This window comes from Dipodomys spectabilis, unplaced genomic scaffold (assembly GCF_019054845.1).
Source record: "Dipodomys spectabilis isolate Male_0828 unplaced genomic scaffold, ASM1905484v1 ptg000094l, whole genome shotgun sequence".
Lineage (NCBI taxonomy): Eukaryota > Metazoa > Chordata > Mammalia > Rodentia > Heteromyidae > Dipodomys > Dipodomys spectabilis.
The window spans coordinates 16687061-16705942 of NW_024870771.1; the positions used below are offsets into that span (position 1 = coordinate 16687061).

Genomic DNA, 18882 nt, shown 5'->3' on the forward strand with positions numbered 1-18882 from the left:
GCCCCCAGCTTGCTCAGACACAGGGCTAAAGCTCCCATTCGTGTCATAACCCTACTGCAGTCTGATTGTGCCTATGAGCAGGTTGGGCACTCCTCAGCCAAGGGAAAAGCCCTTCCCATTCTGGGGCAGCTGAGAGAAGACAGACGGCAATGTAAGGCCCTGAGTGGACTGGTGTGGGCGGGGGGAGAATCTCCTCCATTTTCTCTTGCCTGCCACCTCACCACCTGGGCTGACATATTTTCCTCAACAGTCTGGGTTATCGTCTCTCCCCAAAGACCCCACATCGTGTGCTGGCACTGGGCCCTCAGTTGCTCTCCTTGCCCATACTGGACTTGTTCCTAGGAACCACCCAGCTTTGCATCCTATCCACCCTCCTAAATGTACTGGATCAGTCTGGGGTCTGTGTGACTCAGACCGGGCCTTGGGCTGGTTGCTCCAGCCCTAGCTTGTGGAGAATGGCTTAGTTTGGATAGGGCCATGGGTTCCTCAGTTCTTGACTCTACTGTTTCCCAGAATCCTGTCTGTAGCCTCTTCTGGGATCTTCAAAATCAAGCCCACCTCACGTGGCTCTCATCTCTGCCTGATTCCCAAGGCCTAGGTCCTGGAAGTTCAAATGAATCCTAACCAGATGAGTAAACCCCTCTTTCCTCAGGGCATCTCTGAGGAATCCCAAACCCCAGAGAGAGGAGACCAGACCTGGGTTGCGAGAGACGTTGGCCACCCACTGAAGCAGGTGCTCCTGGTTGGTGCGAAGCCAGGTGATCTGGGCTGGCATGGTGGGCAGCCCCGATGGCCCTGTTGCCAGATGTGTTCTGGGGTACCCTGACTGCATTGAGAAGGATGGGTGTTGCTCTGTCATCCATGTTCCATTGGGGAAGTCCATCTCTAAGATCCGGATCCGCTCCTGCAGGTTCAGACCTGGACCCCACCCCACAACGCCCCTTTAGGGACCTCATTAAGGTTTGAGGTAGATCCCTAACATGCTAGTGTCACACATGCATGACTTCTGTAGGCCCTGAATTCATAAATACGAGCTCTGTTTTCAAGCTTTTCCTACACCACCTCCACACTCAGGCACAACACGACACAGCCATAAAAGATTCCTGCCAGGCCTTCAGATGTGCCCAAGGCATCTGCCATCAATATCCTCTTCAAATAGACCTTCGTATTCGCTAGGAGTGAACAGGACAACAGTCTCATCTGAAGATATATTTAGATGTGACTTTGTTTTCCTGTTGTTCATGACAACAAGGCAAACAGTGTTCTTGGGTGACACCAGTGTCTGCTGATGGAATACCTTGGTAACTGACAGATGAACTGGGAACTGTTTTTAGTAAATCACATTCACATGGTCACTTCAATCAATAAAGTCCTTAACCATCCAAAGGCTGAGAATTCTTTGCATCAAGTGTGAGTGGCAAACCTCACGTGAAATCATTGCATCTTTCACTCCTTTACATACATACATGCCCCTCCACACACATGCACGCACGCACCCACACACATCCTTTTTTTCCCTCCATTACTATGATGGAACTCAGCACTCTTCCATAAGCAGGGCAGCAGTGTTCTCAAGACCTTCTGCTCAACTTGAGTGCTACATCTGAGGGGCCAGTTTGACTCCCCAGGAAAACCACATAGGTCCCAGATTCCTTTACCTAGGATCAGCAACAGCACAGCACCCACTGACAGCACAATCAGGTAGATGATCACCAGAACCATGAAGAACTTTCCTCCATTTCTCTTCTTGGGCAGTGAATCTGAAACACAAGTCAGGCAGGTGGTGGCTGATACACATGTCTCAGAGAAGAGCCATGGCCTGGGTCAGGCCATGTCTATACCACCAAAGGTCTCCCCGAGAGGTTATATGGAAAAGACATCAATGTGAATCTTCCCCATCCTCATTTCTGCCACAAGACAAAAAATACCACCAGCAAATAGACATCTGTGTAATTTGTCACCAACTGAACCCTGTTCACTGTTGCATGAACACTTGATTTATATAAGGGTCTCAATTGACATTTATGACATTAATGAATTCATGTGTTTAAGTTTCAAAGCTCTAAGAAGAGAGGTATTATCATTTACCCTTTTTTAAACCAAGAACAAGGCTTGGAGAACAGACTATCTTATTAGGTTCTACCATGTCAATCTGGAATTCATGTCTAGACTTTATTAATTTTTGGTGACAGTATTAGGGCTTGTACTCAGGGCCTGGGCACTGTCCCTTGGTTTTGTTTGCTCAAGGCCAGCACTCTACTACTTGAGTCACACCTCCACATCTGGCTTTTTGGTCATTAATTGGAAATAAGAGTCTCACTGTCTGGGTTGGCTTTGAATGATGATCCTGAAATCTCAGCTTCCTAAGTAGCTAGGATTATAGGCATGGGCCACTGACACTGGCTTGTTTTGTTTTGACATATCACTTGATGCAGTATAGAGGGTGTGACAAAGCTTAACAACCTTGTGGCTGCAACCTGCTGACATGAGTGGTGTTGGCCTTCTGGGGTGTGCTCTTTCTCATGTCCTGCTTACATGATCCCACAGAACCGTGGTATCCCCACAGGATTGGTTTCAGGACCTTGGGAAGCTATTAAAATTCAGAGATGAGCAAGACTCATAAAAACGATACGGCAAATGCATTAAACCTAGGCACATCTTCTTGTTGACTTTGTCATCCCTAGATAGTTTGCAGTACCTGCAACCATGGAAACTATTATTATATTATGTTGCTGAGCGAATGACAAGGAAAATGTATGTACATGCTCAGGACAATCTTCTCCTAGTGTTTCCAATCCTTCATTGAGTCCATGGATACTAGCTTTCAAATAGATTTATTTATTTTTCCTTTTAGCTTTATGCACATGGTATCAAAATACCTGTAACACTGCACATTGTTCTTGGTAATGAAGAATTTTCATGGATATTCCCTCTAGTTTTCCTTGTAGAAAGAAATTGAACTATTCTTTTAAATAGCTGCCTAGTATTCCTTAGAGACAAAAATATTTTCCTTTTGATGAGCTGTTCCCAGTTTGGAGCATTACAGAAGAAGCTGTCATAAATCTTTTCTGGGGCTCTGAACTCCACCCTTCTGTCGTGTGCTGCCATTTTAGGGTTGTCAAGGGAAAGGGACCAGTCTACAGAGAGTCTTGAGGCTCTCACGGCTCATATTGACTGGGCACCTGCTTCGCAACAGGCATTTATCAGTGTCATCTCAAACCCCACTGCTACCTTGTAAGGTTGGGGAAGGCATTCCCTTCTGCAGAGTGCTAGAGACTTGGGGAAAACAAAGTGACACTATGAGCAGGTAACCCAAGATCTGTAACCCCAAGATCTGAGCCTGCCTCACCAACCTGAACTGATCATTGCTTCTGGGGAAATTCCAGTTGAAATGAGCCCAAGGGCAGCTTTGAAGGGAAAGGGAAAAATATAAGTGGATAGACGCTGTGTGTGTGTGTGTGTGTGTGTGTGTCCCTGCTTTTCCTTGGTTCTAGTGATTATTGGATAAATACGTAGGAATTGGGCCTTTTCTCAATCTCTTTGATAACCTGTAACCCCACTGCCTCCTTCCTAAAGAACAGAGGTCTCTGCTCTTAGTGGTGTAGGGTTAGCTCCAGTGTCACCCTGAGAAATGGTTTCTGATTGGTTGATTTCTTTGTTAGTGACAGTTGGTTATGGTTAATCTCACAAGAAGTGTCGCCTGCCACTAAACCCGCAGAATGCAGACCTGCACAGCAGCCAGAGTAAGCTTCCTAACATGTAATCCAGACACATCCCCCCTATCTTCTGTCCTTCAATGGATGCTCACTGTCTTCAGGCAAATAGCTCAGATTGGACACACAAAGCCACACTGGCCAACTCTCCTCCGGGCACCCCTCTTCTGAACCTTAACTACCTCCATCATACCTGACACCACATTGTAACATTCCACTGACCTGGGGCAAGGTATATCCTTTCCACTTTTTCTACAACACCTGTACCTTCCCATTCTTTGAGGGCAACGCAGGAACTTTTCTGGACCTAGACACCTTTTCTGGATCCCCTGTGTTGGGAGGAATCCCTCCTGCTTCCCCACACCACTCTGCTTCTCTTGGCCATAGTACTGACCGCTGTAAACTTTGGCTGCACGTATCTTGGTCTTCTACAATGGCCTGGAAGCTTCTCAGGCTGTATTTCAGCACCAGCCTGGTGTCTGCTCACAGGTGAGGACTGACTGGACAGATGAGTGAATGAGTGATCATTCACCCTAGCAGAGGGCTGGAGGCTAACCACTGTGCAGGGTTCAATGCAGCTTCTTTTGAAATGTTGCAAGGACATTAGAGGTACAATTCAGAGTCTTGAGAGCCATGCAATCATTATGGTGAGGACAAGTGACTCACAGAGAAGCATCATATGCACACAACACAGTCTCATGGCTAACACTTAACCTGATGAAACATAACACATCATGGGAATGGAAAGGTGAACTGTGCTTCAGAGACACAAGGATTGTAGAGGTTGGTGAGGGGTTGGTGAGAATAATCATGGGGTATACAGATATCCTAAAACCAGATGCCAGGAACATGGCCAGAGACATCCTAGTGAAGATAAAATAAGGCAAAAGATTCTGGGGATGTCTACCCGAACCTGGGATGCTTTTATAATTCAGAGTTTTCACCTAGCCTACAGACAGCTATGACAGGAACTGGGAGATGGGATTGGAGGGAATAGCTTACTTACTCTGTACAGAGTGGAGGATCTGGGCCTGGAAGTGTGATGCAACTGATAGAGCACCTACCTAACAAGTGCAATGCTTTGATTTCAAAATCTAGTACCATCTGGGCTGGGAAGGTGGCTCAGTGGTACAGTGCTTGCCTCACACACATGAGGCCCTGGGTTTGATTCCTCAGCACCACATAAGCAAAAAAAGTCAGAAGTGGCACTGTGGCTCAAGTGGCAGAGCACTAGCCTTGAGCTGAAGAGCTGAGGGACAGCACCCAGGCCCAGAGTTCAGTCCCCACGACCAACAAATAACAATAATAATCTAGTGCTATCAAAACAAACAAAAATGGAGGGCCTGATGAAGTCTTTCCCCTCTCCACTACCATGCTGCCTCTCTGAGGGTAAAGGATACAACAAAGGAAATGCCTATTCTAAGTAGGGTCCTAAGGAAAAGATGAGAGAAGAGGGGACTGGGAATGTGGCTTAGTGGTACAGTGCTTGCCTTGCATGCATGAAGCCCTGGATTCAATTCCTCAGTACCACATAAACAGAAAAAACCGGAAGTGGTGCTGTGGCTCAGGTAGTAGAGTGCTAACCTTGAGCAAAAGAAGCTCAGGGACAGTGCCCAGGCTCTGAGTTCAAGTACCAGGACTGACAAAAGAAAGAAAAAAAAGATGAGTGAAGGAGCAGAGCTTCCCATAGACCAGAAGGGGCTTCTCTGGGTAAACCAGGCAGGCTACACAGAGATTGTAGAGATTGGCAGCTCTGTCATCTGACTCACAATGAAGATGGGCTCTAGAGGAAAACAAAAGTGATCTTTCACTTCCATAAAATATATGCAATGGAATGCTATGCTTCCATCAGAAAGAACGATGTCACCCCATTTGTAAAGAAATGGGAAGTCTTGGAAAATGAAGTGAAGTAAACCAGACCCAAATAAACATAGGCTCCATGGTGTCCCTCATTTGTAATAATTAGTATATATCTAGGATGGCCCTAATAGAGGGTCATAATAGCCCAATAGCTACTTTTATACAATCATATAAGATGATGCTAATTGAAATTATCTCAAAGATATGGAGAGAAGAGGATTCCATGTTGTTAAATTTTATTGTCAAGGTGATGTACAGAGGGGTTACAGTTACGTTAGTAAGGTAGTGATTGCATTTCTTGTCTAACTTGTTACCTTTTCCCTCATTTTTCTCCCTCTTTCCCCCTCCCCCCAATACTCCCCCCGCAAGTTGTACAGATCATTTCCAACACATTGTCTTGTGTTGTTTTTAATGTACTGTGTGAAGTTAAAAAATAAATAAATAAGATCACAATAAAGAAAGAGGGCTGCACTCCAACTTTAGTCTTTCCAGGCATGCCACCTCCCAGTGGCAGAAGCCACATAATGTGGTAGGAGCCACATACTGTGGACATGGAACGAAAGGCCTTTCACCCACCCACACCCAGCCCTGGGTACTTGGTGATGGACTCAAAGAAGTGGTGACCCCCTTGAAGGCTTGATAGGTCCCACCTTCCACCTTCTATCCTGGTCAGCACCAGCAGGGGGTGAGCTATAGCTCCAGTGATACTGTGAGTAAAGCAAATCAGAGTAATATCAATAGTGTTCCAGGGACTAGGGGACCTACAAAAGCAAATCAGAACCTACATAACAAACCTAAACTAGTAAATCTAAATGGAATTCAAAGTCTCCTAACATACTATGCAAAATATCTACCATACAATCGTATGCTAGAGAACTGAGAAAATCACAACCAACAATGGGGAAAATCACACCAGGAATCAGGAATTCTTGTCTAACAAGAATTTTAAAGCAACCATAATGCCAATGCTTTAATGAACAATTATAAATACTCTTGATACAAAAAAGATTCACCAAAGGAATAGAAGATAGAAGAAAAATTACTGAATTGAAACTGTAGAATTAGAATAAAAAGCCTCAAAATGTTTAAAGTTCACCAAACAACTGGAATAGTGTAACAAGTGTGTCAGAGGAAACAACCAATGATCTCAATAAGAGAAAAACAGAAAATACTTGATCTAAAAAATCAGAAAATTAACCAAAAAATCATGAACAGAGGTTGGTTGAGTGCTCTCTGACTTAATAACAAAATACCCATCATTCATATCATCAAGGAGACTTTATAGTACCTAAGAAGTTCAAAGAAGTAATGGTTAAGCCTTCTGAGTGTTGTGAAATGCATAGATTAAAGAATAAACTACAAACATGATAAACCTAAGTCATATTGTAGTTAAATGCATGAACCAGAGAGAATGCCACATTTCCTACAAAGGAACACTGATTTGAATGACAGCAGACATCATCTAAAACTGTGACCACATATAAGGACACAAAGTTTTCTTGTGTGCTAAAAAGAAACTATTGCCAATTATGAATCCTATCACCAATTAAAATATCCTTCAGGAATGGTAGGAAATAGATGAAAGAAAATGAAGAAAATCTCTTGTTAGTGATGTAACTTTAAAGAATGACTAGAGTTTTCCAAATAGGAAATGGTCATAGAAGAAGGCCTGGAATTTCAATAACTAAAGAGTAAAATTTGGATCTATATTAGACTACTCTTCTCTACATGAGTTTCTAAAACCATACTTGATTGTTTAAAAAAAGCATAATGTCATTTGGGTGCTGTGGCTTACATCTGTAATTCTAGCTTCTTGGGAAGTAGAGATCAGAAGACTTACTGATCAAGACCAGCTTGGGCAAAAAGTCTGAAAGACACCAGCTCAACTAATTAAAGCTAGGGGTGGTGGCATGTGCCTGATATCCTGGATGTATAGAAAGTATAAATAGGAGGATTGTGGGACAGTCTAGCCTGGGCATAGATACAAAATTTTATTTTTAAAATAATGAAAGTATGAGGCTCAAGGGTTGAAGCCAGCTCAAGCAAACAAATCCTCAAGACTCTTCAAATAACCAGTAAAAAGTCAGAAGTGGGGGGCATGGCAAAAAATAAAGTAAGATTTAAAAAAGAAAGAAGGAAAGAAGGAAAGGAAGGAAGGAGGGAAGGAAGGAAGGAAGGAAGGAAGGAAGAAAGAAAGAAAGAAAGAAAGAAAGAAAGAAAGAAAGAAAGAAAGAAAGAAAGAAGGAAAGAAGGAAAGAAGGAAAGGAAGGAAGGAAGAAAGAAAGAAAAGAAGGAAGGAAGAAAAGAAGGAAGGAAGAATAGAGAAAAAGAAAGGTTATGGTGAAGTTTTGGCTTAAGTGTTGGAGTGCCTGCCTGACAAGCATAGGTCCTTAGTGCTTCCAACAAAATTATTATGTCATGTGATATTACTTACAATGTGTGTAGAGGAAATACTTAAGGTGATTACATCTTATAAAAGGTAATGGCTAAAGGATCCAAGTGGAAATAGGATTTTTACACTGGATATGAATGGTAAATGTTAGTATCAATAGACTGTGATTCTTTTTATAGGTAGAAATGCCAAAGAACCTATTCAAATTCAAACCAATGGACTAAAAATACTATAAATAAATCTAAATAGAATTTATAAAGGTATTTCAATAACTCATTGGAAGGAAAGAAAAGAAAAACATATGAATGAGAAAGGGGGACAAAACAGAAAAATCACACAATAAAATTACAGACACAATAAAATTACCTTACATTTATATGATTTAAATATACTTATCAAAAGGTAGATGTTGGAAAACTAATTATAAAACTTGACCCAACTATTTGCTACTTCTAAGATACTATATACTAGAACCTTAAAATATAGGAAGTAAAAACTGATATAACTGAAAGGAGAAATAGACAAATCCATATTTCTATCTGTGGACTTGAATACCCTGCTTTCAATTAGAAAATCAGCAGGCAACAGGATCTAATGATCACGTCAAGAACACTCCATGTAATAGCAGCAGAATACAGATTCTTTTCAAGACCACACAGATGAATATGGATGACTATTGATGAATATCAAGATAGGCCATGTCTTCATTAAATATGTTTAAAAAGAGGTTATATAAGAGAATTTTCTTTGATAATAATATAATAAAAGTTGGAATTTAAAACACACAGACAACATGAAAATCTCCAAATACTTAGAAGTTTTAACAAAACACTATGCACTCCCCTATGGTATAACCCCTGCTTTCACTGTATTTGATGTTGGTATAATTTGTGGAGGGGAAGGGAAAAAACAAATCGTTTAAATAGGGATACAGGTGGACCCATTGCAACAATGAGATATACAAGTCGTTATGTTGAAAAATAAACTTTACAACTTTGGTTGGTGGAGGAGAGGGGGAGGATGATTCGGTGGGGGGGGGGGAGGATGGGAAGGGATGGGAAAGGGAAACAAAAGAGGAGGCTACAATGCTTATTAAGAGTGTACTTATTAACTTGCCCATGTAATTGTAACCCCTCTGTACAGTATTTTCACAATAAAAAATATATATACATTAAAAAAAAACACTTATACATAGTGTATGGGTTATACAGAAAAGTCTAAAAGAAAATGTTAAAAGTAAAACTGAATAAAAATGAAAATATGCTATATCAAATTTTATGGGATATAACTAATACAGTGCTGACAAGAAATTTTATAGCACCATTTAAAAGGCCTCAAATCAAAGTAAGTTCCTACCTCAAGAAACTAGTAATAAGGAACAAAATACACCCTCTTCAATAAGGAAAAAGGAAATAATGAAGTGTGATGGTTAATTCTGATGGTCAATTTGATTAGATTAAGAAATGCCTAAGAGATTATAGCCTCTGAGTGTGTGTGTGTGTGAAGGTATTTACCAGAGATGACTGTGTTCTAGGGTCTCTGATCCAATTCGTGGATTCAACCCTTGATGGAGTCATAAAATGATGACATTGCTGAGAGAGGCTTTAAAGCAGAAGTGAGACATAACTTGAGGAAGTAGGTTACTGAGAATATGTCTCTGGGGCTATATGTTTCCTTGGCCTCTTCCTGTATCCTGTCTTTCTCTGCTTCTAGTTCACCATGAAGTGGACTGTCAATCTTCAACACACCCTTCAGCTACCAAGATGTTTTGATCAAATACATAGTGCCAAACAGTTATGGCTAGAATTATCTGAAACTATGAGTCAAAATAAATTATTTTTACATTGTTGTTTCTGTCAGGTGTTTCATCACCGGGATGCAAAATCCTGATGAATACATAAAGATAAGTGCAGACTTCAGTGAAATTTAAAATGGGAAGACAGAAGTGAGAAACAATGAAACAAAAAGCCACTTCTTGATCAAAATCCTTTTCACTGACAACCCTCTAGGAAGACTGATAGCGATTAAAAAGAAAAATGAGCTGGGTGCCATGGTTCTTGCCTCTATTCCTAGTTACTCAGGAGGCTGAGAGCTGAGAATCAAAGTTCAAAGCCAGCAAGGCAGGAAAGTACATGGGATTTTTATCTCCAAGTAAGCACCAAAACAAAACAAAACATGGAAGTGGAATTGTGACTCAAGTGGTAGAGGGTTAGCCTTGGAACAAAGGCTCAGGGACAGTGTCCAGGCTCTGAGTTCAAATCCCAAGACTAGCACAAAAAAGATAGAAATATTGCATGAATAATTAATATTAAAAATTGAAATGGAATTCCCTTGCAGATCCTGTAATCATTATAAAGAAAATAAACATATACTGCCGGGCGCTGGTGGCTCACGCCTGTAATCCTAGCTACTCAGGAGGCTGAGATCTGAGGATCGCAGTTCAAAGCCAGCCCGGGCAGGAGAGACCATGAGACTCCTATCTTCAATAAACCATCAGAAAACCGGAAGTGGCACTGTAGCTCAAGTGGTAGAGCACTCGCCTTGAGCTGAAGAGCTGAGGGACAACGCTCAGGCCCAGAGTTCAAGCCCCACGACCAACAAAAAAAAGAAAAGAAACATATACTATTAGTAACATTATGCTCATAATTTAAAGGAAATGGTTCCATTTATTTAAAAAAAATAAGCTACTAAAATACAACTAACATAAAATAGACAATATGAATATCTTATACAAGTAAATTCATTTTATTTTTAGTTAAGAAGTATTCAGATGATTTTACAGGAGTCTTTTAATTACCATTTAAAGAAGAATTAGGATGGGCACAATGGCACAAGCCTGTAATACTAGCAAGTTGAGAATTGCAGTTTGAGACAAGCCCAGGAAAAAAAGAAGTTCTTTAGACTCTATCTCAACCAATTGGTGGGCATGATAGTTTGTGTCTATTATCACAGCTACAGGGCAAAAACGGGCAGGAACATCACTGCTCAAGCTGGCTTGAGTATAAAGCAAGATGTTACTTCAGAACTAACCAATGCAAAAAAAGGACTGGAAGTGGGAAAAAACAAAGAAAAGAAAAAAACTCAGCAGAAACATGAGGCCCTAAGCTCAAGCTCTAGTACTGCTACAAAAAGTGGGTGTGGGGATTCTTAAAAAAACAAAACAAAAAAAAACTAAGCCTAGAACTATCCTATGATCCAGCCATACCACCCCTGGGCATCTACCCAGAATATTACAAGTCAGAATACGGTAGACACTTGCACGTTCATGTTCATTGGTGCATTATTTGCAATTACTAAGTTATGGAAACAGCCCAAATGCCCTACAATATATGAGTGGATCCAAAAATGTGGTACTTATGTGCAATGAAATTGTACTCATCCATAGAAAGAATAGTATTATGCCATGTTCAAGGAAATGGTTGAATGTAGAACAAATCACATGAAGTGAAGCAAGCCAGGCTCAGAGAGATAAACAACTAAAGTGCTATTTAGCAAAACAAATTCCAGAAAGTAGAAAATAGAAATATGCTTTTTTTTGAGGTGGGAAAGGGGAGGCAGAAATGGAGTAAATGCAGTCATTGTAATCAATATACACCGTAAAAATTGGGCTATGTAACTTGTGGATAGAGATGGGAGGGGTGAAATGGGGGAAAGCAAAGGAAGGAGTGAGATTATCCAAGAAGCAGTGTACTCATAAACTGACTTGTGGAGTTGTAACCCTTTCATACGACTCCTTAATAGCACCGATAATAAAAAGTGTTGGGGAACGCTGGAGAAGTGACTCAACGCCTTCCTAACAAGCATGCAGCCCTGAGTTCAATTCCTATAACTACCAAAATAAAAGAAATAGAAAGAAGACCAGTTAGGGTCAATCTTACACAGTCTCATTTGAAAGAGGAGGGAATACTTCCCAACTCATTGTATGAACTCAGAATTATTGTTATAAAAAGACAGAGAAAAGGGAAGAGGAGAAGAGGAAGAAAAGAAAGAGGAAAATTACAAACGAAAAGCCAATATCTTGGAAGTGGTACTATGACTCATAGTGATAGAGGGATAGACTTGAGCAAAAGAACTCAGAGAGGGTTCCCAAGCCCTGAGTTCATCCTTCACAGCCAAAAACAAAAACAAACAAACAAACAAAGGAAACACACTAATATAAACACTGACACAAAAATCTTTGGTAAAATATTACTATCAGGCAATGTATAAAAAGACTTATATGTCATTACTAAAGAGAATTTCAGAGATACAAAAATGATTTAATATTTGAAAACTAACTGAAATAATCCATCAACTCAACAAAATGAAGAAATCATAAATTGATGTAGAAAAGCATTTGGCAAAATAAAATCCACAATAAAACTCTCATGATTCATCATTGTAGCTCCTAACAAATAATAACTTGATATTGAAATTTCCTACAAACTGAAGAATAAACTCTCAGTCAAGTCTCAACTTAAAAAAGGCATCTACAAAATACCTAAAGCTAACACCATTCTTTGTGCTGAAAGACGGATGCTTTCTTCTTATGACCAAAAACAAAACAAGGATGTCTCTAACTACAGTCTTATTCGATGTAGTGTTAAGAGGTTCTAGCCAGTGCAATAAGGAAAGAAAAGGAAACAAAAAACAAATATATATATATATATATATAACATATATATATATATATATATTCTTTGGAGAAAGAATCTATAACAACAAAATCTCTAGGACCTATAAGCAAGTTCACTAAACTATAGAATACAAGATCAACATATAAAATTCAATCACATAAGGGTGGGGGGCGGGAGGCTGGGAAAGGATGTGAAGGGTAAACAAAGGAGGAGGCTGCAATGCTTGATAAGAAATGTACTCATTATCTTGCCCATGTAATTGTAACCCCTCTGTACAGTATGTTCACAAAAAAAAAAATAAAAAAATTCAATCACATTGCTATTAAGTAACAAAATATGGTAGAAACCAAAATTAAAGCACAGTAACATTGTTAATCACTCCAAAGAAAATGAAATAATTCAATGTAAATCTAATAAAACAGAAGCTATATTCTAAAAATTATAAAATTCTGATTTAACAAATTCAAATAAATAAGTGAAGAGATATACTATGTTTATAGACATAAATGGATGTAAGCCTGAATACAGTTAAGATGTCAATTTTTTTCTACATTTATCTATAGTTATAACAGAATTCCTGTTAAAAAAATCCAGCAAGGGCTTTTTTTTTCACACTAATGTTCTTAAGTTTGAGAAAGGTAGAAACAATCAATACCAGAAAGATAGTGTCCACAGGGACAAATATAAACGGGCTTGTTCCAGTTCCAATGCCCTGTGGTTGAAGGGAAAGATGAGGGCTGCACATTAATTCTTAAGGAAGGAGCTGGGGTTTGTGTCCCCCTAAGTATAACAGCCCTTAGCATGTTCCTTCAGGAAACTAAAGCTGATTTTGTGCAATCATTTCACCTATATATCAAATCACCACATATGTGCCAAAAGTATGTACAATTTTTGTCAGTTATACTCCCAAAGGAGCTGGTAAGAAGAAGTAAAAGAGCTGGGCCTCTATGGTTCAGCTCTGTAATCCTATCTACGCAGAGGGCTGATGCCTGGAGGATTGTGACTCAAAGCCAGATTAGGTAAAAAAGTTCACTAGACTCCATCTCCAATTAATCAGCAAAAAGCAAGAATGAAGACATTGCCCAAGTGGTAGAGCATCAGCCAAGAAAGCTTGAAGCCCTGAGCTCAAACTGCAGGAGGAATAAGTTGAAGATGATGAAAAAGATGACAATGACAATGATGAGGAGGATAAAGGAGGAAGAGGAGAAGGAGGGGGTTGGGGGAGGAGGAGGAGGAGAGGGCCTCTGTGTAATAAAGCCCTTGTTAGGCCTTAGGTAGTACTTGAGCTAGAAAGGAAGGAGCCTCACCAAGGCCACATAAAGGCAGATACAGAACATTTTGCAGAATTTAGAATTGCTTGCTGAAAAAAATTAAACTCACCATCATTTTTAGATTAACTTTAGAGAAAAATAGGTATATAAGTTTCTCAAGTTCACTTCTAAAAGTTTCTGCAGTAGATGGTTAAAACATCCTCTTGGAATTTCCAAATAGAAAAAGATTAATATTTTATCAAGTAGAGGTTTAGACCATTTATGTTTCAATACTGAACACAGTAGAGAAAATAAGAGAAAACTTCACATTACAAATGGTTTTGGAAGAAGGACTGAGAAGGTGGCTCAGTGGTAGAGCGCTTGCCTTGAATGCCTGAGGCCCTGGGTTCGATCCCTCAGCACCACATAAGCAAAAAGAAAAAAAAGCCGGAAGTGGCGCTGTGGCTCAAGTGGTAGAGCACTAACCTTGAGCTGAAGAGCTAAGGGACAGCGCCCAGGCCCAGAGTTCAGGCCCCACGACCGGACCCCAAAAAAAAAAACCAAAAAAAAACAAATGTTTTTGGAAGATGCATTTGGTGAACCCTAAGTCATACACTTAAGAAAGTGTTTTTTGTTTTGTTTTTTAAAAGAAAAATAAAACCTGAGCCGGGCGCTGGTGGCTCACTCCTGTAATCCTAGCTACTCAGGAGGCTAAGATCTGAGGATCAGGGTTCAAAGCCAGCCTGGGCAGGAAAGTCCATGAAACTCTTTATCTCCAATAAACCACCAGAAAACCTGAAGTGGTGGTAGCTCAAGTGGTAGAGCACTCACCTTATGCTGAAGAGCTGAGGGACAGCGCTCAGGCCCAGAATTCAAGCTCCATGACCAACAAAAAAAAGAAAGAAAAATAAAACCTATATATGACAGGGAAAGAAGAAAAGAAAGGAGCAAATTTGTGTGTGTGTGTGTGTGTGTGTGTGTGTGTGTGTGTGTGTGTGTGTGTGTGTGTGTGTGTGTGTGTGTATGATGGTACTGGGTCTTGAACTCAAGGCCACATGTTCTCACTTGACTTTTTCACTTGAGGCTAGTGCTCTAGCCACAGCTCCATTTCAGGCTTTTTGCTGGTTAATTGGAGATAAGAGTATTGTAGACTTTTCTGCCCAAATTGATTTAAAACTGTGATCCTCAGAGCTCAGCCTTCTGAATAGCGAGTATGACAGCTATGAGCCACCAGCACCCAACAGGGAGCAAACTCTTTCGCAGAGAAAACACAAACGTAAAATAGTTACAGCTATCTTGTCCTGGGACAAGTCATTGTTATTACAGTAAGCCTAGGGGCCCGCTGTATGTCAAACACCCTGTGGTTGCTGTTTACAATGACACTCATCTAGAAAGTTTCATGATCTTTGAGTTAGAAGGCAGGAAGTTGTGAATTCACTTGGGAAAACATCTCTATCACTTAGGAGTTCCACTTCGGAAGACCAAGTAGTGGTGATTTTTTTTTTTCCATTAGAATTTTAGATCCTGGCATCCACAGACAAAGTCAGAAATCTGGAGTTTGTCGTTGATTCTTGTGTCTTCCTCACTCACCCTCTCTCCTGCTCCAGTTCTTGTCCTTCCTTTCCATCGCTGTCTCATTATCTCTCCTCATCACTCTCTCACTGGCTTACCTGCTCTCTCCAGCCTGTCACCATCTCCCAAAGCAGGCAATCTCAGCTGCAAACAAGTGTTTCCTAGTCCCACTTCAGCCCCACCACCCTACCCCAGCTTCAGGGGGAAAAAATCACATTCCTGAGCCTAGCCTCAGCCCCTCACCCTTCCGATTTCAGTGCAGCAATATGGAATCAACTATTCTCAGAATATGCCTTGTGGGATAGCATGGGCATGTAGCACCTCACTCTACATCTAGCCATTCCTTTTTCCTTATAACAGACCCTGTATCCTTTGCACTTTAGAAGAGGCATCAGCTCTGACTTCCAGATCCTCCATCAGGTTTGGTGTTTCCATGATGTCCTATAACAAGCCATATGGAGAAGTTCAGCTTACAGGGCTGGGGTGGCTCAGCTATACCACCGAAGTTAGGGCCTTTGAGATAGCTCCATGCCAGGTCTCTTTCCTTGGGGCTGGGGGTGGTGCCCAATGGGCAATAGGTCCTGAATATATGTGATCAGTTGGATTTTCTAGAACATTTTCTGTATCTTAAAAAGTCACACCTAATCAAGGGCTGGTGGCTCATGTCTGTAATCCTAGCTACACAGAAGGCTGAAATCTGAGGATTGGGGTTTGAAGCCAGCCCAGGCAAGGAAAGCCATGAACAAAAAAAAGCTATGGCTCAAGGGGTAAAATACCAACCTTGCCAAGCCCTGAGATCAAGCCCCAGGACCAGCACCCAAAGGAAAAAAACAGTCACATCTCCAGTACACTGAATTTGAAAAAAGTTCTGAATAAACAATATTGATTGTAGTCATCCACATACAAGCCTTTCTCTGTTACCTCACCATAAATTTCTAGTCAGCACCCAGGATTTATAATTTTGCATCTCCGTTCTGTCCACCTTCCTGTCTGTGAAGGTGTGTGCCCAAAACTGCCATTGCTCCCTCATTACAACTTCCGAGAAAGCCAGTCACCTGGGAAGATGATTCCAAGAGAAGGTTCTAGACTAGGAAATCAGAGATTGCCTCTGGGATGCAAGTCTACTCCTTTAAGTGCTACGAATTCTGCAACATTCAACCACATATCACCTCAGTAACTCTGAGGGTGAAAATGAAGATGATGGGGTGACTGAATTTCTAATGATGTATTCAATCCACTACAACTCATTATGAAGCTATGCATGCACCCTAGCCAACAAGAAATGGAAAAAAATACATTGACTTTTATCCCAATGAAAATATTTAAATATAATTTTTAAAAAATGATGCAGCTTAAAACAAAGGCCAACTATAGGCTAAAGACACACCATCTGTTACTAGCACTGCAGAAATTACAGATGAGTCAATGCCAATGTGCACTGGTGAGTGTCAGGTCCAGTATGAACAACGTAGTGACACTTCCCTATGTATCTATCCACTGAGTCTATGGGCAGCCCCAGCCTGGGGGAGCAGTACTTTACCATTGACTTGGAAGGTCTCTGTGGCAGTGAACATGATGTGATCAACAGCTGCTCCTTCTTCTGCACACCCCAGGAACTCTTCCTCTTTGAGGGATTCCTTATTCCCCATTGCTAAGCTTTATAGGTGGCCAAAGCAGCAGAAATGCCTGGTAAGAGGAAGCCCACTCTCATATAACCATGGTAACTAGTTGGAGACCACACCGGACTTCCCTTTGGCTCTGACTTCTCAATTTGCAAAATTTATCTTGTGTGATGGGGAATTTCTTCACACAGGCCATTCACACAGGGAATGCCTACTTGGTGCAGCTGCTGTGAATGGGGAATTGAGAGCTTGGGGGTCACCTCTTTGCCCTCAGAGTCCCTAGATGATACTGGGAGGACCACTGTCTTCTTCTCCTGGGCTTGACTGAGCTCTGCTTTTGTCCTAGATGGCTGTTCTACTTACTGCTTTGCTCTGTCTGGCTTCAATACTGAGCGCTCCTTCTTGAGGGCATGGTCCCTTGGGCCTGCAGCATCTCCCCTCACTCTCCAAAAGTGATGAATGCAAACCTTCAGTTTAGTAAGGTCCCTGGTGGCTTATGTGCCGAGGAACAGTTGAGAAGCTGCTCCCAGCTGTGTGCTCCCTTGTGGTCTCCCATCTGTGCTAGGGCTTGCAGGTATGGAAGCAGGCCAGGTGAGATCTGAGCTCCCTGAAGGGAGAACCCTCTATTCCTCCTCCTGGCTCATATCGGGCATCTGTACAGGGGTCCTGCAGCCTGGCGACTAAGACACAGAGGAGAGCTGAGCTACTACAATGGAAGTAGAGAGACACAGTTTAAGTGGTAGAACACAGGCCTTGAGTGAAAAATGCCAAGTGAGAATGAGGTGTCTTGAGTTTAAGCCTCCATTCTGGCACACACACACACGCACACATACACACACACATATACACACACACAGAATGGCTGTTTCCCATTCTACCCTTTCCTCACAGCAGCTGTGTGACTGTACGTCACCCCAGTTTTGATGTTCAACTTTCCTCCTTTGTAAGTTAAGGTAGTCATGAAATCACTGTGGTGAGTGTATTTCATGAATCAAACCTGCAGTTTGAAAGCAGCCTGGCAGGAGAGTCCTTGAGATTTTTATCTCTAACCAACCACCAAAAAAGCCAGAAGTGGAGGTGTGGCTCAAGTGGTAGAGTACCATTCTTAAGTGGAAAAGCCAAGCGAGAGTTTGAGGCCCTGAATTCAAGCCCCCACGACCGGCGCCAAAAAACAAAAAAAAGGGAGGTTCTCCTAGGTAAGGAAGAGAAGTCGAGCCCCACAGAGATGGGCCAGCTGGGGGAAGCTTGGGAGTTAGGGTCTATTTGGAATAGAGGAGTAAGCAGCAGAGGCATGTGGGCCCAGAATGATGAAACACTTTCTCTGCGAGAAACTGAAAGGGGAATGAAGTTCAGGAGAATGAGTCACTGGCAGCTCCTGGGGAGGCAGAAAGGCCCACAGCAGTGCCCACAATTTCAACAGTGCGGAAGTCACTGCTCTCCACAGAGGCCCTGGAGCCACAGCTGGGATAGAAAAAGTTAGAGGGTAGGGACAAGGCCCTGGGGTTGGCAGAAGCTGTGGGAACTCCCCGAGAGAAATCTCTTCTCCTTGCTGTGGGCTGATGAGATTCATTCTTCCATGATTTTGCTGTGTGATTTGGATGGACTTGCTTAGCTTCTCTGAATCTGAGTACAAAGCATATCTCCTAGACTATTCATTATTCTCCAGGGTTTATTGTTATTTCATAAATTGTGCCAGATATTTTTACATACATTACTCAGTATTCATGATAACTTGTGATCTGCCTTAGATCATGCAATTAGAAAGGACTTGTGACGGGATTTGAATCCAGGACTGACTTGTAAAGACTTAATTCTGGCTTAATTTAGGGCTACAATCCCAAGATTCCCCATTCCAGC

At 41.5% G+C, this 18882-nt stretch overlaps 1 protein-coding gene across 1 annotated transcript in view; it reads right to left on the reverse strand.

The window, feature by feature from the left end:
• The window catches only part of Marco (macrophage receptor with collagenous structure), a 40659-nt gene extending 23567 nt beyond the window's left edge, over nt 1–17092 (reverse strand). Inside the window, exons 1-3 of the mRNA XM_042685282.1 lie at nt 16944–17092; nt 1659–1760; nt 697–918 (exon numbers count right to left, since the gene is read on the reverse strand). Of these exons, the coding sequence (XP_042541216.1) occupies nt 697–918; nt 1659–1760; nt 16944–17052 (433 nt within the window). The 5' untranslated portion in view covers nt 17053–17092. The remainder of the gene's footprint in view (nt 1–696; nt 919–1658; nt 1761–16943) is intronic.
• Nucleotides 17093–18882: the final 1790 nt, after the last annotated feature.